Source organism: Bos indicus x Bos taurus, chromosome 15, assembly GCF_003369695.1.
Source record: "Bos indicus x Bos taurus breed Angus x Brahman F1 hybrid chromosome 15, Bos_hybrid_MaternalHap_v2.0, whole genome shotgun sequence".
In the NCBI taxonomy this organism is placed as follows: Eukaryota; Metazoa; Chordata; class Mammalia; order Artiodactyla; family Bovidae; genus Bos; species Bos indicus x Bos taurus.
In genome coordinates this window covers 49,317,165-49,340,218 of record NC_040090.1, presented here as the reverse complement: position 1 = coordinate 49,340,218, position 23,054 = coordinate 49,317,165, and the positions used below count along the sequence as shown (strand labels likewise).

Below are 23,054 nucleotides of genomic sequence, written 5' to 3'. Positions count from 1 at the left end.
TCTGGGCCTCAGGGTCTCATCCCCGAAATGGGCAGTACACATTGGGTCCATTTATACTCCCCTTCCACACAATCATACATGATGAAAGTGATAGAGATAGTCCCTGACCTCATGAAGAATACACACTCGTGAGGGATACAGATTTTAAATAAGGGATTACAAAGTTGGTTAATTATTGTGATCAGTGCTGAAAACAGGTATAGGGTGCTAACGAGACTTAGCCTGCAGAGATAGGAAGGGACATCTTGGCGAATGATAATAATAGTGTAAAAATAATCACAACAATAATATAACACATAGTAATACTATTGATACAATATTATTATAGGGCTTCCCCGGTGGCTCAGTGGTAAAGAATCCGCCTGCCAATGCAGGAGACAAGTGTTTGATTCCTGGTCCGGGAAGACCCCACGTGCATAGAGCAACTGAGCCCATGCCCTACAACTATTGTGCCTGTGCTCTAGAGCCTGGAAACTGCAACTACTGAAGCCCATGTGTTCTAGGGCCTGTGCACAGCAACAAGAGAAGCCACTGCAATGAGAAGCCTGTGCACCACAACTACAGAGTAGCCCCTGCTCACAGCAACTAGAGAAAAAGCCCGTGCATGCAGCAATGAAGACCCAGCACAGCCAAACATTAAAAAAAAAAAAAAAAAATGCTCTAAGTCTACAAACAGTAAACGCTGGAGAGGGTGTAAGAAAAGGGAGCCCTCCTACACTGTTAGTGGGAATGTAAACTGATAAACCACTATGGAGAACAGTATGAAGTTTCCTTACAAAAACTAAAAATAGAACTACCATACGATCCAGCCATCCCACTCATGGGCACAACCTGGGAGAAAACCATAATTTGAAAAGATACAAGCCTGTCAATGTTCATTGCAGCACTATTTACAATAGCCAGGACAAGGAAGCAATATAACTGTCCACTGACAGAGGAATGGATAAAGAAGATGTAATACATATATACAAGGAATATTACTCAGTCATAAAAAAGAATGAAATAATGCAAGTTTCAGCAACACTGGATGGACCTAGAGATTATCATTCTAAGTGAAGTCAGACAGTGAAAGACAAATATGATATCACTCATACGTGGAATCTAATTTTTAAAATATTATATAAATGAACTTAATTACAAAACAGAAACAGACTTTGAAAACAAGCTTATGGTTAGCCAAGAGGAAATGTGGCATAGAAGGAGGGATATATTAGGATCTTGGGATTAATATACACACACTACTGCATATAAAATAGTTAACCAACAAGGACGTACTGTGTAGCACAGGGAACTCTACTCAGTAATCTGTAATAACCTATATGGGAAAGGTATCTGAAAAAGAATGAATATATGTATATGTATAATTGGATCAGTATGCTGTACACCTGAACCTATCATAACATTGTATATCAACTATATTCCAGTAAAATTTAGAAAACAAAACCAGAAAGAATGACTCACTTTGCTGTACAGCAGAAATTAACACAACATTGTAAATCAAATGTATTTCAATAAATTAAAAAAAAACAACAACAACAACAGCCAGGACAGGGAAGTGACTCAGCCAACAGATGTTCTGGAGCCAGAACCCAGTTTGCTGTCCCCTGGCTCTGCCCAGAAACAAAAGACAGCAGGGTGGGGCTGTGGGAGGCCCTGAGGCCGTGCCCTAAAGCCCCAGCCTCTCTAGGGGGCGGCAGTCAGGGGCAGCTGGCTGGCTGGAGCCTGGGGTCCCAGCCCTTAAACTTACCAGGCCACATGGGGCATTCTGCAGCGTCACTGTGAATGTGCCCGAGGAGCGGCTCTTGGCCAGGATGTACTGACACGTGGCGGGGAATGTGTAGCGGCGGCCGTCGAAGGTCGTGAAGTGGATGTCACCAGTCACTGAACACTCAGCTGAGGGGCAGAGAGAGGCAGCTGACCAGGGGGGCTGCCCCACAGGGAGTGCCTCTGCCCTGCGACTCTGAGCACCCAGAGGAGATGGCACCCTGTCCTCAGGAATCGGGGGTGCCTGGAGCCCTGGCCCTCCCTTTGAGAGCCCCGGTCACTGGGAAGAAGCCCCCCAGGTCTGTCTGAAGGGAGACGCAGCTCTCCTCTCCTCTCCCTCTAACTGGAGACCAGGCCCTGAGCATGGAGGCCAGTCTTGGTCCAAGCCCCCTACACTCAGGAGGGACCCCATGAAAAACCCTCCCTGCCAGGGCAGAACAAAACCCTTCATCAGTCTGAGCAGTTCTGAGAACACAAAGAGGGGCAGGCGGAGCCAATGGAACTGAGTGAGTGCCCCACCCCAGCTGCAGGCCTGGCCCTCTGAGCTCCCCGGCCCGAAAAGCTGAGGGGCTGAGAGAAGGGGTGGAGTCCAAGTGGGGCCAGACGTACCTGGGCAGACAGACGTGCTGCACACCCACCTGCCCGCAGTGCATGTGCTGAAACACAGAGACCAAGGGAGTAGGGACTCACCCCTGCAGGGCTAGGATAGATGCTAGAGGGCTGCAGAGCTCCTTCCCAGCCCTCAGTCTTCCCAGCTCTAAAATGGGTGGTGGAGAGTCCACCCACAGAGTGGATCTGATGAGATCTGTGACTCAGAGGTGCTGAGTGAGTGCCCCAGGTGATCAGGCTCCTAGAGGGGTGGAGGGGTAGTCCTGATGGAAAGCCCCAGAAGTCACCGTTCCCCTCCCCAGCAGTAGACACAGACCAAGAATTGCAGTCTTCTTTCACCACAGAGCCAGTCGGGTACAGGGTCCCATGGAACTCACAGGGACACTCAGCCGGTGCCACACAGCCCCCATCCTCGAAGATCAGCCCTAGGGTGACAGCAAAGGCCTACTTAACTCACCTCCACTCCTGTTTACAAACCTTTCATAGCGCTCCAGGGCCTGTGATAAAAATCAACTCATCCACACTCTTTCACCACCCAGCTCATTTTCAAACTTTCTCCTGTATAAATGCATGGCTCAGGTCAGATCTGAGTCCCCTTTGAGCAAATAATCCCACCTCCAGACCTTTGCTCTGAGAACGACTCACCCCACACAAAGTGCATGCTGACTAGCTTCTTCTCTCCATCTCTCAGAAGCCTGTCACTGTATCTAGAATCAACTAAGGGGCCACCTCCTCCAGGAAGCCTTCCCTGATAATCTCTCCCCACAAATGAATTTCTGTATCTTTTCTTGTTTGAACTCCTGAGCTGGTCCTCACCATATTATGCCTCAGACTGGAGTTATATATGTAAGTGTCATCACTGCAACCAGACTCAGATTCCTAAAGTCAACAACTGTATCTTTATATTTTTTTATCTCATCCTCACCAAGCAAGCTCTGCACCATTAGATGTGCTGCAGATTTATACACCATGAAAAACAGTACACAGATGGAAGTTTAAACAAATACATGTGTGATAAATGAATAAATGAATGACTGAATACCTTGTCCCCATCTACACACCTTAAAAAGCTCAGTCTCAATGAAACTAAATATCCTGATGAATCTTCAAGAGCTATGGCTCTGCCCCTACCCTTACCTCCCTTAAGCCATTCATTCACTCATTCATGTATTGTTTGTTCCTTCCTTCCTTCGTTCTACAAACAGACATGCTCTGACCCCTGGCTTTACGCTCATCTATGCCAGGCCAGAGAAATGCTGCCAGGCACCCACTGAACCACTAGCATACCGTCAGGGCAGTAGCAGCCGTCCACACAGGCTATCTCGCTGTCCACACAGGATGCCCGCGGCTGGCAGGAGGCCGGGCAGCAGGCGACGCACTCGTTGTAGACAAAGGCCTTCTCCTTGCAGAGCACCGCTTGGAAGGAAGGCAGCATAGTACGGACTGCCTGCTCCCTTCTGGCCCCAGTTCTGCCAGGACCCAACCAGGGCCTACCCAAGCCCTGGGGGCGGGGGGTGGGGGGCAGGTAGGAGGGCTTTCTTGGTCCCAGTGGGAGCACCGGGTGACCAGGAAATTAGTGAGAGCCTGGGAGACCCTAAGAGCCACTTTCATTGCGCTTGGTGGCCCCAGGTCAGTCCCTCCCTCTCTGAGCCTCAGTTTTCCCATCTGTCTCATGGGGATGGAACCTCAGGGCTTAACACTCCTGATCACTGTGGTTCTCAGCAGGACAGGACATTGACTTGAGGCCTGGGAATGCCACCCACAGCCCCAGGACAGAGCTTGTCTGTATCCCTCCCTGCCCACAATCAGGCTGCACCTACTGCATGACTGGAGCTGGTTCCTCCACCCCTGCAGCGGCCGACCTGCCTGGGCACATGCCCGGGCATACTCTGCCAGTGCCCGGCACCATGTGGCTTCATCGCCTGCTGATCTGTGCAGGGAAGCCGAGGATATAAGATTCAACCTGCAGCCAGCCCCCCAGCACCCAATGGAGTCTGCCAGGGCTCAGACTCTACAGCTGGGAAAGGTAGCCAGGGGAGGCAGCTAGGCAGACCCCTAGACTGGAGGTCGGAAGATCTGGGCTCTCGTCTCAGCACTGCCCCTGACTGATGAGACCCGGGGGTGGTCAGGCCCCATTTATGGGCTTTGATTGAATGAGGACAGTCTGTCCCACCCATGCAAATACATAAGCATTTCAGAACTTTGTGAAGCATATCTGTTACTGCCTGGGATCATCAAGCTCAGTGGCCCACGTGCTGAGCCCCCGCCCACTACTGGGAGAGGTCTCCCCACAGCCCAGTACCACCCTCGCTCCTGGGTCCCCACTCACTGGCAGAGATCGCTGGTACAGCTGGCCATGAAGGGCAGAGGGCTGACGTAGGCATGGCAGGTGTCAAAGGGGGGTCGCAGCAGTGCCTCACAGCGGTCATACACACCCTGGGGTGTGGGCCAGGAGCCAGAGCTGGAGGCTGGCAGGGCCACACGCGGCCCTCTGACTTCACCCGTCCCATGCAGCACCCCAACTTGGGCCCAGGGGAGAGAAAGAGGAGGATGGAGAGGAGACGGAAGGGGTGTGGACACCAACAACCTTGGTCCCCTGCAGCCAGTGACTTTCCAAGAAGTATACAGGAAACCAACCTAAGCCAGACACTAGGTGGGGTTAGGGGGCCAGAGTTGGGGGGTCAGCCCAGGAGCCACACCTGCATGGTTCCCGGGGTCTGCTGCAGGCATGGAGGGCGGGGCAGGGAGGAGGTCGTGGGACCTGGAGGCTGGTTGGGGGCCTGCTCCTGCCAGCTGTGCACGAACTCCGCCACATCATCTGTCAGCTTCCCTGTAGGGCAGAACAAACATGACCGCAGGTGGGGGCCACAGGGGAGGCAGGTGGAGCCGAAGAGATGCCAAGAGAAAGGCAGGGCATTGAAAAACCAGCCTCATGAGCTACCATTCCGGTCTGCATTTCCCTACAGAGCCATTCTCCTGAAAGAGTTGTTTGGTAAGCATAGTCAAGAATGCCCAAGACCCTGAAGGTTCCAGGAAGTGGCTCCCTGCTGCTCTAAACTCAGAAAAGCAACACCATGCCATCGAGAGGGAATGAACGTATGAGTCTGAACAAGCTCCCATGCGTCTCTGAGCATGAGGTTCCCATGTGTGAACAGGGCAAACCATCCCCTTGTGAATTTATCGCTAGGACTACAAGAGACGCTATGGGTCAAGTGTTCAGTGTGTTGTGGCTGCTCATAGGTGGCACTTTCTCTCTGGCCAGAGTTGCTATGATTTGGTCTAAACTCTTCACTTTAACTTCCTGCCTCTCCAGCTGGAGCCTTTTTCTCCCTGGCTCCCTCTGGCCCCTGCACCCTGCAGTCCCCTCAGCCCCTCCATCCCCTAGACACCTTGCAGGGCCAGCGCCACCTGGCAGTGTCCATTAGATCCTCACGCAACCTAAGTAGAAATTCTCATTACATCTATTTCACAAATGAGGAAACTGAGGTCCAGAGTGGTTAAAACACAGTTGGAAGAGGCCTCTGACCTCCCCCCAGGTCTTTATACCATGACCCCAGGGTTCTGTGCCAAGTTCCTTCCCACTCCTCCCAGCCCAGCCTATCCCCCACCCCGACCAAAACCCCTTTGGCGGCCACCTGGCCTGCGCCTCACCATAGCTGGTCACCAGGTCATCCTGGGGGTCGGCATTGTTGTTCCCACACAGCCCATGGGTCCAGCCTAGGAACTCTGGACTCATTTTAATGTAAACAGCTGAGGTGCCATCCCAGGCAAGCGTGAAGGCCGACTGAAGCCGCACGAGGACATAGCCAGCAAGCGGCTGTAGACGCAGGTTCCCCATCACGTGAGGCAGCTGGAGCCTGCAGGATACAGCCCAGAGCTTCAGGGCGTCCACACCACCTCCACCAGCCCAGGCCCTTCACCAGGGGACCACCATCCTCTACCCGCAGGACCCACCATGTACACAGGATCAGCCTCACCCCCTGGCCACTGATACCACAGGCTTTAAGGTCCCTATTTTCCTTCCCCCTGACTTCTTGGGTGCTTGGAAGTCCACAGTCAGAAGGGGGTTTCCTTGGTTTTCAGAGTTTTAAAGTTGCTTTTCACAAGTACAATTTCCCTTGCTCTCTGGAATCACAGTGAAGACAATCACGGGATTTTGAGCACTAATAGTGGTAACTTTTTATACAAAAATTATTAACATATATTTTATTGATGGTGTTTCAATAAATAAAGGGCAGTTAGTCAAGCAGAAAATAATACTTAAAAAATAAAACTGCAATTTCCCTGGCAGGAATAAATCTTAGAGTGACTGAAATTGCCAGTTTATTTTTTTAGACAGGAGTGACGATATAAACAGACATCCACTTTGCTTATATTTTTGGTGGGAAGCAAGAAAGGAGTTGGAAGAGAAAAAGAAAAAGCCAAGAGAGAAGACAAACAGGACATGAAGGAAAGAGTTCAGGGCTCCAGCAATCTTAATATCCTCCCCTGTTTTACTGGCACAGACTCTCTTAGCCGATCTGGAATTTAGCAACATTAACACAGATGAAAATCCGGAGGAAAGCAAAAGGAGTGTCTAACCAGTCAGAGCCAGAACCAAAAGAGCCAGCTACCAAGGCTTCATTCACAGGGAAACACTGTGGATCTTCAGTTCTATACTCAGCACCAGAAAGCTTGGCTACCCCGTTTCCAGGTCTGAAGCAGGAAATGAGAAAGGGGAGAAGGGTCAGTGCAGGAGGGTCCCCCTAACAGCAAGATGAAGTGGCAGGGGACAGCCAAGGAAGGAGAGTCCAGTGAAGAAGAGGTGCAAGACAGATTTCCGAAAGGACCATAGTCTGGAGCCTTTTGATGTAGGAAGCTGGGACTTCACCCCTTAAATAGTCCCTCAGTCATCCCTGAGGTCCCAACAAGGTAAGTGACAGTCAAATGACCCCATGCCATCAGAAAAGGGTGAAAGTGTGCTCAAAGTCTGCTCTGATGAGGTTTGAACTATATAGGATACATTCAGGAAGATTTCCTTTAACTTGTGGAAGCAAAAACCTGTTAATCATGCCTATACAGCTATCTGGGAAACTTCGCTCATTGCCTGAAAATGTATTGTCTGCAAACCCACAGGGCCTGAGAGTTCCAGAAAATCATGAGGGACTCGTCTTTCTGTAAGCCCAGCTGATCTGCCAGTATGTTTCTGCCATAGAGGTGGAGATTCTGTTTGCCCCCAGAAAACAACTCGAGAAGGACAGATGCTCAGCCATCTCCCACCACCCACACCAGGGAGTAGGGGAGCTCAGGGCAGAAGGTGCTGGAGTTACCTCACGCCTCCACGGGTGACCTCCTTGGCCAGATGGATCTCCTGCTCTCCCGCAAAGAAGAGGCTGACAGACCTGGAGCAGGTGTAGGGGAAGGAGCCGCACTGCGGGTCGTTGTGCACCTGGGGGGGATTTCAGAGGCCACTGAGCAAGCTCCTGCCACTCACCTGGCCCCCAGCTTCGGCTATGGGCCCAGAGGCACCCTGTTGAGCTCCCACTAATGATGGACTGCTGCCCGCGGCATGCCGAGCACCTGTCCTCTGTCATCTCTCCCGGTCCCCACAGCACCACAGGGAGGTCAGAGGTATCTTTACCTGCACCTCAGAGAGGAGGTGGCTCGTGCTCAGAGAGGTGGAGGGACACAGGTGACACGCACACAGCCAGGATTCCAATCCAGCTGTGCTGTCTCCCTATTTCTGGACGTTTTTTTGTTTATCCACCCCAGCTTATCCCATCAGATTGAAAGCCCAGTTATACACTCACACCATCTCACACTCATAATGAACACAACACACATCTCAAATAGGTACATCAGAGGGCACTCTCAATGCTCACACTATAAATACACACTCCTACCACCACCCTGGTAGAGGCGGCTTAGCTGTCCCCTACACACACATATCACTCCTGAGTTGCCTGACACATGCGTGTCTCCTCTGCCCCCGCTCAGACAGAACCTACACCTCCAAAGCCACAGCACCCAAGGAAAGCAGGCAGGGGCTCTCAGAGTTTAGGGAAAAGTCTGAAATGTACCTCTGCCAAATGTGAAAATCCATCCCATGAGTGAACAAACCTTCCACTAGATTATTGTTAAACATGGTTAGGCGGGATGGAGCCATTTCAACTAAAAGTAGGACCTGTCAAAGCCATTCCATAGCCTAAATATTTTTCACACTTTTGTGACCATGACCCATAGTGAGAAATATATACACATATAAATTATATAAAACAAAAAGCTTTACAAAATAATATTCACCACTATTAATGTGCAAAGCATTTCTACAATATTTTCTATTTATATTCTCTTTTGTCTTTTTTTTTCGCGCTGGTTATGACTTATTAAGGCTTCCCTGGTGGCTCAGAGGTTAAAGTGTCTGCCTGCAATGCGGGAGACCTGGGTTCGATCCCTGGGTCGGGAAGATCCCCTGGAGAAGGAAATGGCAACCCTCTCCAGTATTCTTGCCTGGAGAATCCCATGGACAGAGGAGCCTGGTGGGCTACAGTCCACGGGGTCACAAAGAGTCAGACACGATTGAGTGAGTGACTTGACTTGACTTAACTATGACTTATTACTTTTTCATTTCATAACTCATGAATGTGTGGCACCCCACTGGTCTAGGTAATCACAACAGATTAGTCACTCAGTCATGTCCAACTCTTTTTGACCCCATGAACCGTAGCCCACCAGGTTCCTCTGTCCATGGAATTCTCCAGGCAAGAATACTGAAGTGGGTTGCCATTCCCTTCTCCCGGGGATCTTTCCAACCTAGGAATCAAACCTGGGTCTCGTGCATTGCAGGCGGATTTTTTTTTTTTTTTTTTTTTTTACCATCTGAGCCACCATAAAATGATACAGTCATGATGTATGATACCCATGATACTCTGAGGCGAAAAAGGTCAGGGTCCCTGGACCATCCAGGACCTGGCCCCCAGACAGTCCCTTGGCAGGGCTATGCCTGAGACAGAAGGGGCACACCCAGCTGGCAGAGGGGCGACACTGAGCACCACACTCTCCCCCATCTCCCAACCCCTCAGCCTAACTCCATGCTGGCCAAGGTGCCCTCCAGCACAGCAGCCTCCCCAGCTAGACCCTTCTCCAGGTAGAGACTATACCTGCAGGTGACTGCCCACTTGACACACAGGGTAAATGTGAAAATCAGATCTGTCTGACCATGAGACTGTGACTCTCACATGTGTTCATACACAAGACAAGCTTTTACTGAGCATTAATCCAGGTACTGGGAACAGCAATGGCAAAGACATGGTCCCTGCCTAGAAAACTTACATCTGAAGAGGAGACCAACCCAGAAACAGATTTTTGTAAGAGAAACACAATGATAAGGTAAGGGTGTGGAACTCTGGTTCCACAGAAAGGAGCCCCTGAGCCCACTCAGGAGGTCAGAGCATGCAAAAAATCTTAGAAGAGGTCACCCTAAGCTGAGTCACTCAGGACCTCTACCATTTCCTCTGTGGCACCACGCTCTTTCTTATCTAAGGTTCATACCATAGCATCCGGTGTTCCTTTGACCTAGAGTGTTCTCCTGTCTGTACCCAACCCTTCACTTGTCCAGCTCTAATTCATTCTTCAAATACCAACGTAAATATCACTTCCTGCAGCAGGAAGCCCTCCCCGATCACCATCTTTCCCAATAGGCAAGGTTAGGTTTCCATCACATGCTCTTCTAACTGTTTGACATTCTCCTCTATTGCACTCAGTGGCACTTGAAATGATTCATTTGACTTGATGTCTGTTTTCCCATTAGACTGTAAGTTACATGAGGACAGAGACCACATCTGTGGTGTTGTCCACAAGGCCAGCACCAGGCCTTGTGCCAGGAAAAGAGTACAACTATGCACTTAATAAATACTTGGTGAATGAGAGACTAAGTGAGTGAATGGCCAGGGGCACCCAGAAGTGAGTGGATGAGTGAGAACCACGGAGCCTTCAGCTGCCTCCAGGTGCAGAAGCCCTGGGCAGGAGCTGGGAGGGTGAAGGAAAGCGCCAGCCTCTTTAACTCTGCCGAGCAGAGCCCAGGCCAACCAAGCCTTCAGGGCCTAGAGGAACCTTCCCGGACAGGCAGGGGGCAGTGAACACCTCACCTGGACTGAGAAGATCTGCCCCTCAGGTTCATGGTGCCCCACCAGAGTGTAGCTGCCCTTCCCAGACAGGTAGTAGTAGAGGCCATCAAACGTCTCCACGTGATGCTGTCCCCACGCCCGGCAGATGCTGTCTCTCTCAGGGCCGGCATTGTATACTGAGCCAGGGACAAAAAGGGCACCTCTGTGTAGCAGCAGTGGACACTGAGCCCAAGGCTAGTGGGTTCAATGCCCACTCCCTCTAACCCAGACCCCTGAGTCTCAGGTCCACAGATTTTCTTAAACCTGTGGCCCCTCCCAGAGGCAGAATGGAGCCCAGACTCACCCATCTGGCAGCGCAGCCCGGTAGCATTGAAGCGCCTGCAGTCACAGAAGGCGGGGTGCACACATTCGCCCCCGTTGAAGCAGGAGAACAAGTCTGCAAGGGAGACGCAAGGCATCGCCCCATCAAGCTGAGAATGGCAGAAGCCATTGATGCAGCACCTCCGTCACGATGGGACTCCAGACCCCCACTTCCCAGAGCGACATGGAACTCAGATCCCCATCACAGCGAGCCCCAACTTTCCTCAGGAGCTGGCTTTGATGGGGGCAGGAGCAGGGTGCCTCAGACAGCTGCCCCACCCTCTCCCTAATAGGCTGTGAAGTCTGAGTACTGACCTTCGGTATGTATCAATGGCCCCAGGCCAGCCCCACCTAGGCCTTCAGTTTCCTAAGCTAAAAGTTCTTGGCTACCAGGCAAGGCATCAAAGCTGTGAATACGGCGCATGAGGGGTGAGCAGGAGCCTGCCCAGAGCTTTTCATGGACTGCTCTTCCTCATCGCTCCATAATCTTAGGGGAAGAGTCCGTAGTGTAAACCAAGGAATGCACTTGGAATGTAGTAGAAAGGAAGGCCTCAGAGGATGAGAGGACAAAGCAGAGTGGCATGTGGCAAGGAAGGGAGCCATAATGTGAGAAGAGGGACCACAGACAGAGACCAGGTGAGGGGAGAGGCCACAAAATAGTAGAGAGAGGCTACAGACACAGAGTGATATCCAGGGGGAAAACCACCACTAAATAAGAAGCTCAACCTCACTGGAGTCAGACTGGGGACGGTGGAAAGAGACCCCCTGCAGGGAAAAGAGGTCCCAGGAGGCCCCAAGACAAGCCCCGGGCTTCCCTCACAGGCCTTTCTGCCTCCCACAAGCCCCAGGGAAGGAGGGGCACTTACAAGACGGTGCACATTTGGCCCGATGGAGCCGCCTTTCCCAGGAAGACATGGCCAAGGAGTCCAGGACCTCAGCTTCCTCCTTTTACAGACAGGAGACGGAAAATAATTCAATCAAGGGCTGACCTCAGGGATGGCGGGCTTCCTGGAGGTCACAGCCCTTCCTGTTCACTACCTGGAGGGAGGCAGGCCCTCTGCTGCTGGGTGCCCCAGTTACCCAGCCCACCTCTGAGAAGCCTGGAGGCAGGATTTTCAGGTGGCGTGAGGCCTGGTTTACACCCTCCAGAGTGGCATCTCATTGGCAGGCTGGGGAGGCCTGTAGCCTGAACACAACCCCCTCCCCTCCATGCTCCAGTGTCCCCTGGCCTCTCCTGACTCCCTCCCTAGTAAACCTTTGTATGCTCCACAGCCCAGCACAAAACCCTCTTGTCTGGAGAACAAACACAACACCTCCTCACTACAGAAACCATACGGGCCAGAGCTCAGAAACAAAGGCAGACCCTCAATCCTGGGCAGGGGAACATCCCCCACCCCAACTCAGCCTTTTGGGCTCTTCTATCAGCAAAAACAATGCCTCACGGATCACAACCCGCCGTTGGAACTCGTCCGAGTCAGAACTCTCCCCGATACCACACAACTGAGGACAAAGGCAAAGCCCCGCTGAGATCCTGTTTTCCAGACCAGAAGCCCCATCCCATGGCCTCTTGAGATACGAACATCTGAAATCAGGACTTCCCCGAACATCATTTCACTGTGTTCAGTCCCTCTCAGAACTCCAGCCTGAGCGTCTGAAGTCACCTAGGACCGGGACCCTTGGCACAGTAGGATCATCACTCTCAGGGCCTAAGTCCTCTCACTTGAACACCTTCTGGGAGTGGGGGCCCAGCCTGGCCCAGGTACAGGGAACACGTGCTCACAGAGCTGACAAGGCACGAACCACACTGAGGGTGTTTGTCTCATGTATTTTCTCCTCACTGTCACCTCCTCATCCCTGGGCTAAATCCCCAGCGTCTCGCAAAGACTAGGAACACAGAAGTATTCAGAACCCTTGGTCCCTGGAGCCCAACCCCAGCTCTTTGTCCCTCCTGTGGGTTGTACTTCTCCATCTCCTGCCTGGCCTGTGCTGCAACGAATCGAGGCCATTTCTGGAGAAGAATTTTAAATCCTTTCCAAATGATTCATCTTCAGTATAGATGGGGAGTTCTTAATCATTTTTATGCCATGAATCCCTCTGACAATCTAGTGACGATTATGGGCCCCTTCTTGCAACAGATGTTTCTAAATATGTAAAATAAAACATAATATTATAAAGGATATCAAACATTTTGCAATGCAGCGATTAAATATTTTATAAAAATGAGTAATGGTAATATTTGTGCTTTTTTATTAATACATTAAATCACAGGACCAAGCGACAGGCCATACCACTGCCAGCATGCAGGAGCAGTGAGCATAGATGCGATCTGGAGACAGAGACAATTGCAAGCTGAGAGCAAAATACCTGTGATTTCTACTAATGAGAGTCACAGACACTGCTAATATTCTGTGGTCTGTAACATCTAGCAGTAATTAAAGGGAAGACTAAATTTCAGTTCCATTGAGGTTTCCATAAATAACAATGCATTTTTCCCCCCATCCAAGTTCATGGACTTCTGGTCTACACCAGCAATTCTCTGGAGAATGGCTGAGTTCTATAGAGTGAGGCAGCACAGAAATGAAGGGTGGTGAGCTACTGGTCTGAGACCTCCCCTTCCCTTACTTAAGAGGGCATTCCAGGCAGAAGCCTTTGAGGGATCCCCAGGTTCACTTTTTAAGTAGCCTGATTCCTGCCCAGCCTCCTCCAACTCCAGTTGCCTTTAAGGAGGGCCATTCTAACCCCTTGTTTGTTCTAAGGAGTAATGTGAGAAACCTACTGGGGTTGCCTGGTCTGGATGATTCTCCAAGGAAAAGAAGGGGAGGCCTACCCTGGAATCCAGCAAGGAAAGAAGCCCTCTAGGGGAATGAAGTGCTTGGGTAGGAGGATCATTACGCCACTAAATTACAGAGTCGGACACGACTGAAGCGACTTAGCAGCAGCAGCAGCAGCAGAACATGCTAGCTAGAAGACCTTGCTCTGCCTGTGCCCTGAGGGCCCGGCAAACCATCCACCTGCCTCAGTATCCCCATCCATAAAAAGAATGATGAAAACATTTTAAAAATAAAATAAAAACTAAATAAAAAGAATGACGACATTATCTTTCAGTTCAATCTGGGGCCTGGAGAAATGGGAAAAAAAGATACAAAACCCCCACATAATCCAGACATTCAAAAGTAAGCATGCCTCCTCCTTCCTTGGGATCTTCATATCTATTTCAAAAGGGCAGGTATTTGGGACACATTGTTTTCTATTTTAAAAGATGCTTCCATCCTGCTGGCACAAGGAGCTCCCCAGAGCGGATCCCAAGGGCCAGGGTGTGTAAACTGAGGCTCAAGATTCTCTGGGAACCTGATATCGGGTGGGCTGTATTTGTATCATGTTTGTGGTTGTAGAGAGGAGACAGACGCAAGCCAAGACTAGAAAAGGAACCTGAATCACTTGATCCAGAGACCGACCGAAGTTTGGCAAAGAAAGAAAAGCACCACCTCTTCCTAAAGTACAGAGGATCTGATGTATGACAGAAACCCACAAAATTCTGTAAAGCAATCATCCTTCAATCAAAAAAATTTTTTTAAAAAGTAATAAAGCACAGAGGACCTGGGGAGGGTGGGCAACAGGGAATGGTCAGGACTTAGAGGATGGCTCTGCTTTTCAACCAACCCTTCCTTGCAGGCCTCACCAGAGGGCCTCAAAGCAGCATTGCTGGGGATGCTCAGGGGATGAAGAGGGACCTCTGACAGGGTTTAGGCCAGGCAGGGAATAGAGAACTCCACTCTCCCAAACCCTCATCTTCCCGCTTTCACCCAGGAAAGGAAAGAGCTCAGCTGTCTCCTGACGGAGACTCTGTGCCCTCTTCCTCTATAAACACAATTTATAAATAAACAAAAGTTGGCTATAGGGCCCCAAGAGATTAGGAAAGTGGAAGCAGAAATATCCTATAAATTTGCATTCTTCAGACACACACTAAGAATCTTGTTGGTCCCCTTTTGAATAACTGTAGAAACATACTTCCTGCCACCTACAGAGCTCCCAGACAGCCTCAAACCCAGACAGAAATAAGCCCCTGCCCAGTGAAGTGACCCCTTCCCCAGGCCTCCCCTTACCTGGCCTCCCATCACCGTGGTAGCATCCCCTATGGCAAGGACTGCCTCCTGATGGCTGTGGCTAGGTGAGAAACAAGCCTGGTGTGGGCGAAGGGAGAGGAGTGGGCCATGCCCCCCCCACCATCCCAGGCCCATCCCGTCCCCTGTGCTAACCCCTGAGGTCACCCATGCCAGGAATGAAGATGGAACCAGTGAGCGGGGTAGCTAGCAGTTCTTGCCTACTCACCTGGGATCCCGGGCTGGCTCAGGCTGCAGCTCTGCATTGCCTCGGGGTGTGGCTGCTGCGGCTAGGGGGTGGGGGGATTACTCTCCACTCGTTATGCCTCCCACCCCTTCTCACCCCGTTCCCCACCTGCTGGGAAGCCTCTCATACCTGCATCACCCCCATTCTCTCTCCCTGCAGCCTTCTCAAATCCTTTCTCCCCCTCCGTGGGGTCTCTTTTCCAACAAGGGTCTCCCTCCTCCTTCCCACTCTCTGTGCCCCAGTTCTCTCTGGTTCCCCCTCCTTGGATCTCTTCCACGCTGCCCAGCTTGAGAGCCATTCCCCTGACTGCGGCTGGCCTTTCTTTCCTTCTGCGGTCCCTCTCCCTGGACCCACTCCCTGGCTGTCCCCCTGCCCTCTCTCAAACCTTCTTTCTTTACCCTCTCTCCAGCTGGCCCAGGTCTGTCGCTCTAAACGTTCTCCCAGGTTCCTGGCCTCCCCTAGTCCACACCCCTCTCACCGAGAGACTGCAGTGGCGGAAACTCCCCTGCCGGCTCACCCCGGGGCAGCCAGACGCAAGCTAGGAGCAGGCAGAACACTGGCGCCGGGGCCCCCATAGGGGCGCGCGGGGACTGGGAAGCTCAGCGCAGGATCAAGTCCGAGTGCCTCTCCCGCGAAGGCAGAGCCACACCTCCACTGGTTGGAGGCCGCCGGGCCTCTTGCTCTCTTGCCCCAGGATACCCTTGGCTCCGCCTCCCAGGCACTTGGCTCCGCCCCGAACTAGAGAGACAGGACCGCCTAACTTATTACCATAATTTAGGAGCCTGACCGGTGTGCGGGGCGTCGGGGGTGGCCGCCTTTGTTCTTCTTGGTCTGTGGCTGCCCCTCCCCGAGGGAGGTTGGATTCAGATCACACTCAGCGCTAAGTCCCTTGGAGGAGCAAGGAGGCAGGCAGTCTGTGCAGCTTCCAACATCCCTTGCTCCTCAGAGATCCCTGGTTCAGGAACCTGGGTTCTGGAAGCCCCTTACTGGGTTCTTGGAGACCCAGGATGCTGGTATAAGTCTGGTCCTATGCATTCCTTTTACAGAGGTCCCAGGAGGCGCAACTCAGTGATCAGTGGCAGAGCCATGGCTCAGGCCTGCAGAGTCCTAGCCTGTGCTTACACCATTTTCCACTACAGCTTCCTGGGTCCCCAAGACCCCACTCTACCCCTAGTTTTGAGCTAGGGATCCAACCTCTAGAAGCTAGATCATGCCTTAGTCCTCTGTGTGTCCAGCACTAGCTCAGGCCCCAGTTCAGGATATGTTGACTAACAGAAATGCCTTACACTCAGATATTATTGGTTCCATTGAGGCCTGACTTTGACAAAAGCAACTTTAGTTTTGTGAATAAGATACACTCTGCCCAGGAAAAATTTTGGAATGGTAGAAATGTGGGCCTGAGAGCCTTGGGAAACTTTGCATCTTTCACTTGGCCAACTAAGTGTTAGAACACCAACCAGATGCCAGGCCTTGTAGACGGTGATGAAGATAGCGTCAGCCCTCACAGGCCCCTGGGCAGAGGTGTATATTTGGGATGCTTTACTCATTCATCCTGTCAACAAATTTATTGAGCATCTACTCCTCGCCACACACTATTCTGGAAATATAGCGGTAAATAAAGCATGGATAGCTATCTCCACACAGCGTATTTGAAGCCATGGGATTAGGTGGGAAGATGAAGAGGAAAAAGCCAAGGATGGAACCTTAAAGAACACCAGTTAAGAAATGGGTGAAGGCAAGACTGTCTTAGAGAAAGCTTGAAAAGGAACATTCATGGTGTAATAGGGAAGGACGAATCTGACTCCATATTGAATCTGTTTCCTTTACTTTAACCTTTGTATTCTGTTGCTTTTGCTCTAAGTCAAAAATGTAACCAATAGCATGAAATATACAGGATAACCAATTTTCAGGGCTCTGACTATTAAAGGTCTAATACTTTCCCACTCATATAGAGATAAAAGTTTCAGAACAGAGAATAACATTTGTCTTGTTTGATGCTTACAGGAACATTGAGACCCAAGCTATGTGGACAGCTATAAGAACAAAGGTTTCCAGCATTAAGAAGTTTGCAACATCCAACCACACTCCCTCCCCCTTTAGTATAAAAGATGCCTGCTTTCTCTTTCAGTATAAAGAAGCCTGAATTCTAACTCAGGGAAGATGGTTCTTTGGAACTCTAGTCCACCATCTTCTTGGTCTACTGGCTTTACAAATAAAGTCACCGTTCCTTGCCACAACAAGTCATCTCTCAGTTTATTGGTCTGTTGTACAGCAAGCAGTATGAGCTTGGGCCTGGTATCCATGGGAAAGGAGAACCAGGACTCAGTTTTGTCCCTAAAACCAAGAGGGAGGCATTTAGAGAAGAGTGTCCGTGTGGGCAATGTTCCGGTAAAAGAAGGATTAGGGTATCACTGGATGTCATTCACCCTCATAAGGGCATTTGCTGCTCTGCTTGAAATCTATACATGAAATAAACAGCCATATGACATAGTTATGAAATGCAGAAAGTCAAAAAAGTCAGTGGGAGGGGAATTTATTTTGTGCACGTTTCCTAGACCTTTGAAAATCCCACAAGTCTTTTATCGCTGATTTAACTAATTAATACCAAGGGGAGACTATGGATGCTATTTTAAGGTTCTTTTCCAGAAAGGATTTACATCTCAAATTCGGTCATAATTTAGATAAATAAAAATAGTAGGCTGGCAAAACTTCAGCTATTCCAGGTGGGCTGCAAAGAATGGGGTCTCTAGGTGCCTCTGCAATTACAGCAATTTGCTGATTTGGGCTGCAGTCCATCTCCTGTCCCCTCCCCTTTGACACGGTGCAAACAGGGCAGGCCCTTGCCCTGGGTTGAATGCAGAAACAAGTAAACAAATTCATAATTAAAGGTGCCCGCTCTTTCCATTCACAACTGTCTTTATCACCCCTCATCCCCTCTGTGCTCTCAGGCTGTCTCAGGCTTGGCTTATCATTATCTTTGCACCCCAGCACTAGACCTGATCTGGGTGGGGCAGCAGAGACTGGTGGCCTGAAACGAGATCTTCATTCCCTGCCCAGGAATTGAATCTGGGTAGCCTGGGTGAAAACCAGGAATGCTAGCCACCAAAACAGCAAGGGCTAGAGGCTAGAAGCTAGTTTTCCCTGGATCTTTGCCCCCAGTGAAAAGTGCATTTATCACGGAGGCAGAAACTGTCAATGCAGGTACAAAGTTTATTTTAGAGACATAGCACAACAACAAGTGGGAGAGCACAAAGAGAAGCAGTTTGTTTAGTTGAGATAGAAGCAGGGCTGAGATGCACACCCAGAGAGAAAGGGTGTAGGCGTCCCCCCTAAGGAGGAGGAGCACAGTAAAGAGGAAGTTAAATCATTTATATAGGTCAGTATTTCCAGGCCTTTGTCTTCTTTCAGGCCAATTGTCTGATTTCTTTTTCCATACCTGGCCTACGCTGGGACCCTCCCCTGGGGTGTGCACACACCCTATCAGCCAAGATGGATCTCGAAGTGAAGGCTTCTGGGAGGAGCCTTCTTCTCAGACTGGACTTTTGCCTTATTCCCTTGAGATGTTTACAGGAGACAAAGACTTTCTATTTACCCGGTTTCTGTTGTTGCTTCCATTTGTGAGAGCAAAGAGGGGGCTGGTGGTCCATTCCTCAACTGCAGCCCACCTACCTCTTGCAAAGAGGAGGCAGGCTGGCTGATTGTAAATGTCCAACCTGGAGCCCGTCTATCTCCTACCTCAGATCTTAGTTGAATTGAATCAAATGAACCAGACGGGCGTCATCCCCCGGGTAAAGGTCGGCTGTAAATCAGGATGTCATTTCCAGGCCCTTCCATGCTTGTGTGTGTGTGTGTGTGTGTGTGAGTGGCAGGGAGCTAGGGAACTGTGGGAGAGGAAGTCAGTGGAGAAGGGGCCCTCCTACCCACTGTTCAGGTTCCTGTGGGCTACAGTAACACCCAACCCCAAGGAGTTCACAAACAGGTTTCTTCCAAGTTGGAAAAGTCCAGGGAAGCCACTACTATAAAATGTACAGTGAAGGTGAGATGCTTGGCAAGGGGTGACAGACAGCTTCCTGAGATCCCTTCAGTTAACCGCGTGTGTTTGAGAACCACTCCAAGGGCAGGGCCAGTCACATGTCCAACCATCGTTGCCGCCACCATAGACACGCCCTCCTGGCCAGCGGCTCTCAGGCTTCAGAGAGAGGCGGCGAGATTCAGGACAGGTGCCTCCCGCCGCCCCGCCCCGTCCTCCCCAGGCCCCACCCTCTCCTCCCCAGGCTCCGCCTGTCACGGTCGCCGCCTCTGCGGGCTGGAGCAGCCCGTCACCCAGCAGCCGGCACCCGAAGGAGCGGAACTGTGTAGCAAGCGACTCGATCCAACCCAGCCATGGATCGGAAGGTGGCCCGAGAATTCCGGCACAAGGTCAGAGCCACTAGCGGCCCTCCAGCGCCCCCGCGGAGTCAGGGGGCGGAGTGGGTGGGCGGTGGATACCCACGGCACCATCTCTCCCTTTGCCGGCCGGTCCTGGGGCTCTGGGTGGGCTGGGATCCTGAGGGTCCTTTGGTTACCAGCAGGAATCCCCAGTAAAATGAGGGAGGAGCACTGGGACTCTAGGTGTGGAAGCCACTAAACCGAGTTCCTTCCTGAAAGTGTCCGTTTTCTTAATACGCAGCGGGGGTGGGGGTAGGGGATTAGAATTCCTTCCGATCTTGGCTTGAGATGGGATATTTCTCTGAGATGCCCCATAGTGGGCAACGCCCACCCCACCCCTCTGCCCCGCTCCCTCCTAGCGCCCCCAGCTCTGGGGTGTTGGAGGGTGTAGAGAGGCTCTGGGATAGGGTCTGAGAGGTGAGGACTGGGAGGGAGGGCAAGTGGATGCCTCAATCTGTCTTCTGACCTGAAAATTCGAATTGGAGGCATGTCAGGCAGCCCACTCCCCACCTAAGGGCATTTCTTAGGACCTGAGAAATAGTGGAGGGAGCTGTGGGAGTCAGCCAGGCCCTTTAGGCTCTCCACCAGTGAGGGGCCTCATTGGTGGCCCAGGACTGTCAGAGACCATCGCTGGAGACCACTGGGTTTGACCCAGGCTTCCCAGAACTGTTTCCAGAGCTGTGCAGGAGTTGCTGAGCCTGAGGTCAGAGAGGACCCTTTGAAGAGATCCAGTGTACATCCCCACTAGGCCTGAGGATGCCTCAGAGCCCAAGGGTGCAGCCAGGGGTGTCTGGAGCTACCCACAGGCCCTGCCTGAGGGAAAGGTGACTGAGCCTTGAGACCCACCCAGAGAGACAGTGTCTTTAGACCCAGCCAACCCCCTTCCCAAGCCTGAGTGGGCAGAGCTCAGGTAGACAAGGTCCAGGGGCTGGCCCCTCTCTCACCACAGAGAAGCCCAGGGAGCTCAAGGAGCCAGCCAGTATGGAGGCCACAGGGGCTGAGGGTTGTGGCCTGGGACTAGGGACCAACGGTCAGTTGTTCACTTAAGAAACATGTTTTGAGCACCCAGTCTGTGCCTTCAAGTTGCTGGCCATGTGGGTGGAATACAGACCCCATACTAATAACTACCCACACCTGGGTGCTGAGTGTTGGAATCAAAGTTTGGTGGGGGCACAAAGGGGACAGCTCCTGCTGGCCGGAGTCTTCTAAAAATGAGGCCTTGGGATCCCAGGGATGAGAGATAACCGGAAGTTCATGCAGGAGTATGGGGGCTGGGAAATAACAAGGGGAGTGTGAGACATGTTCACCAGCGCATCCTGTTGCAAAGGGACCCAAGGGGAGAAATTTCAGCCGCCGGGGACATTTGGTGAGTGTAGATTTCAGGCAACCCACTTGCCCGTCCCCTACCCCAAGATGACTCAGGCTTGAATTTCACTTTCCTGCCCTGGGGTTGAAAGTAATGTCGGTCCCTCTTTTGTCTTCTCCTCATGAGGTACTTTTCTTTGCCTCTTTGAGAGAGTTGTTTCTGGGGTCCCCGGTGTCTGACTCAACCCCTGGGTTAGCCCCTGTTTCTCTTCCCCAGGCCCCATGCGCCCCAAAGGGCCCCAGGCCTCTGTGTTTCCACCGCCCTGCTCTTCCTCATCACAAGAGTCATTACCTATTAATGCCCTGAGTGTGCAGGCGGGGCATGCTGGGCAAGGCCGGGGCTGGACTTTGTGCCCCATTGCTTCAGAAGCGCAGCAGCCTTCCCCTCCCAGGTTGGAGATCATCTGGGAACTGAGGAGAGAGGATGAAGCAGCCGAGGAGAGACCTTGCTGTTGATTGCTTTCTAGATGCCCCTTCCTTAGTGTTTCAGAGCAAATTTACCCCCTTGAGAATGATTTGTAATCTAAATAAATCCTTAGTCATTGGAGGTAACATTAAAGGTACTGTGTTGTTACAGAAAGTGCTGTGTGACCGGGAGATAGTTATTAACTTCTCTGTGCCTCAGTTCTCCAATTTGGTTAATGAGGATCACGGTAATACTTAACTAGTAAGTTTATTGTGAGAGATAGATGAGACCTACACATGTGTAGAGAGCTTAAATAGAGCCTGTTACTTAGTGAAGCCTCAGTAAATGTCTACTGTTGTCTGTTGTCTGGAGTTAGGTAGTTGTTGTTTGGTTGCTAAGTCGTGTCCGACTCTTTTCGACCCCATGGACTGTAGCCCGCCAGGGTCCTCTATCCTTCACTATCTCCCGGAGTTTGCTCAAATTTATGTCCATTGAGTCACTCATGCTATCTAAACATCTCATCCTTGGCTGTCCCCTTCTCCTTTGCCCTTCAGTCTTTCCCAGAATCAGGGTCTTTTCCAATGAGGTAGTCAGTGTGTGTGTTAGTTGCTCAGTCGTGTCTGACTCTTTGCAACCCCACGGACTGTAGCCCACCAGGCTCCTCTGTCTGTGGGATTCTCCAGGCAAGAATACTGGAGTGGTTTGCCATTCCCTTCTCCAGGGGACCTTCCCCACCCAGGGATCGAACCCAGGTCTCTACATCACAGGCAGATTCTTCACCACCTGAGCCACCCGGTGTTCTACCCAATGAGGTGGAAATCGGCTCAGATCTCAGTACTGTCCCCCTCTGCAGTGAGACCTTGGGCAAGCCGCTTAACCTCACTGAGCTTTAGTTTCCTTCACTGTGAGATGGAATTCGTTGTGCTCACCTCACAGGATGGTGAGGATGAAATAGGTGTTCAAATACTGGCTGCTCTGGTTGTGCAGCAACTATTTGGTAAATGGCCTCACTTTTCCCCACTGATGCCTACAGAGCATCCCAATGGATGACCCAACAGTCTCCGGACCATTGAGCGGGGACTGTTGGGCTTGTGCAGTTCCCCCAAGGCCATGAGCAGCACTTGCATGCCCTTCCTGGACACAGCCTTCAGCCAGCACACCAAGGCAAGGGGAGGGGGGGCATCAGAGACTAAGGCTTCCCCCCGGGAGAACCAGCTTTTCAAAAGAAACCTGCTCTTGCACACTGCACCCGCAGGTTGCAGGAACTTGGTTACTCATTTGCTCAAAAAGTATTTATTGACTGTTTAGCAATCATATATTCATGGGCATCTGTAGTGTACCCTGCCCAAAGCTAGACATCTGGCTTGGGGGGTTTAGGGGATAAATAAGGTCAGGAAGAGCCTCTGCCTTCTAGGGATTTGGTAATCTTTCATTCATTCATGCACACATACAATAAATATTGACTCAGTTGCTGATACAGGCCAGGCAGTACTCTAACCACTGAATAACAAAACAAAGTCTCTGCCCTCTTAGAGAGTACATTCTAGTAGGGAAGACAGACAGTTAACAAGCAAACCAATGGAAGTGTCATAAAATGTCAAGTAGCAATGAACGCTATGAAAAAAATAAACTGAGTGAGGTGAAGGGATAAAGAGTGACGAGATAGTACT

The 23,054-nt window shown here is 51.1% G+C and overlaps 2 protein-coding genes across 4 annotated transcripts in view; one reads left to right on the top strand and one right to left on the bottom strand.

Moving 5' to 3' along the window:
• Positions 1-15,483, bottom strand: part of OTOG (otogelin) — an 89,958-nt gene extending 74,475 nt beyond the window's left edge. The window contains exons 1-15 of the mRNA XM_027562082.1: positions 15,315-15,483; positions 15,168-15,228; positions 14,942-15,002; positions 11,705-11,783; positions 10,822-10,914; positions 10,500-10,654; positions 7,683-7,801; positions 6,025-6,230; positions 5,073-5,203; positions 4,703-4,809; positions 4,194-4,303; positions 3,661-3,789; positions 2,690-2,798; positions 2,374-2,420; positions 1,748-1,893 (exon numbers count right to left, since the gene is read on the bottom strand). Coding sequence (XP_027417883.1) covers positions 1,748-1,893; positions 2,374-2,420; positions 2,690-2,798; positions 3,661-3,789; positions 4,194-4,303; positions 4,703-4,809; positions 5,073-5,203; positions 6,025-6,230; positions 7,683-7,801; positions 10,500-10,654; positions 10,822-10,914; positions 11,705-11,783; positions 14,942-15,002; positions 15,168-15,228; positions 15,315-15,483 — 1,722 coding nt within the window. The remainder of the gene's footprint in view (positions 1-1,747; positions 1,894-2,373; positions 2,421-2,689; positions 2,799-3,660; positions 3,790-4,193; positions 4,304-4,702; positions 4,810-5,072; positions 5,204-6,024; positions 6,231-7,682; positions 7,802-10,499; positions 10,655-10,821; positions 10,915-11,704; positions 11,784-14,941; positions 15,003-15,167; positions 15,229-15,314) is intronic.
• Positions 15,484-19,391: 3,908 nt separating this feature from the next.
• The window catches only part of USH1C (USH1 protein network component harmonin), a 48,771-nt gene continuing 45,108 nt past the window's right edge, over positions 19,392-23,054 (top strand). The window contains exon 1 of one of the 3 annotated variants that reach the window (XM_027563412.1): positions 19,392-19,604. In XM_027563412.1, coding sequence (XP_027419213.1) covers positions 19,569-19,604 — 36 coding nt within the window. In that variant the 5' untranslated portion in view covers positions 19,392-19,568. The remainder of the gene's footprint in view (positions 19,605-23,054) is intronic. The other 2 variants (XM_027563413.1, XM_027563414.1) reach the window with 2 other exon arrangements.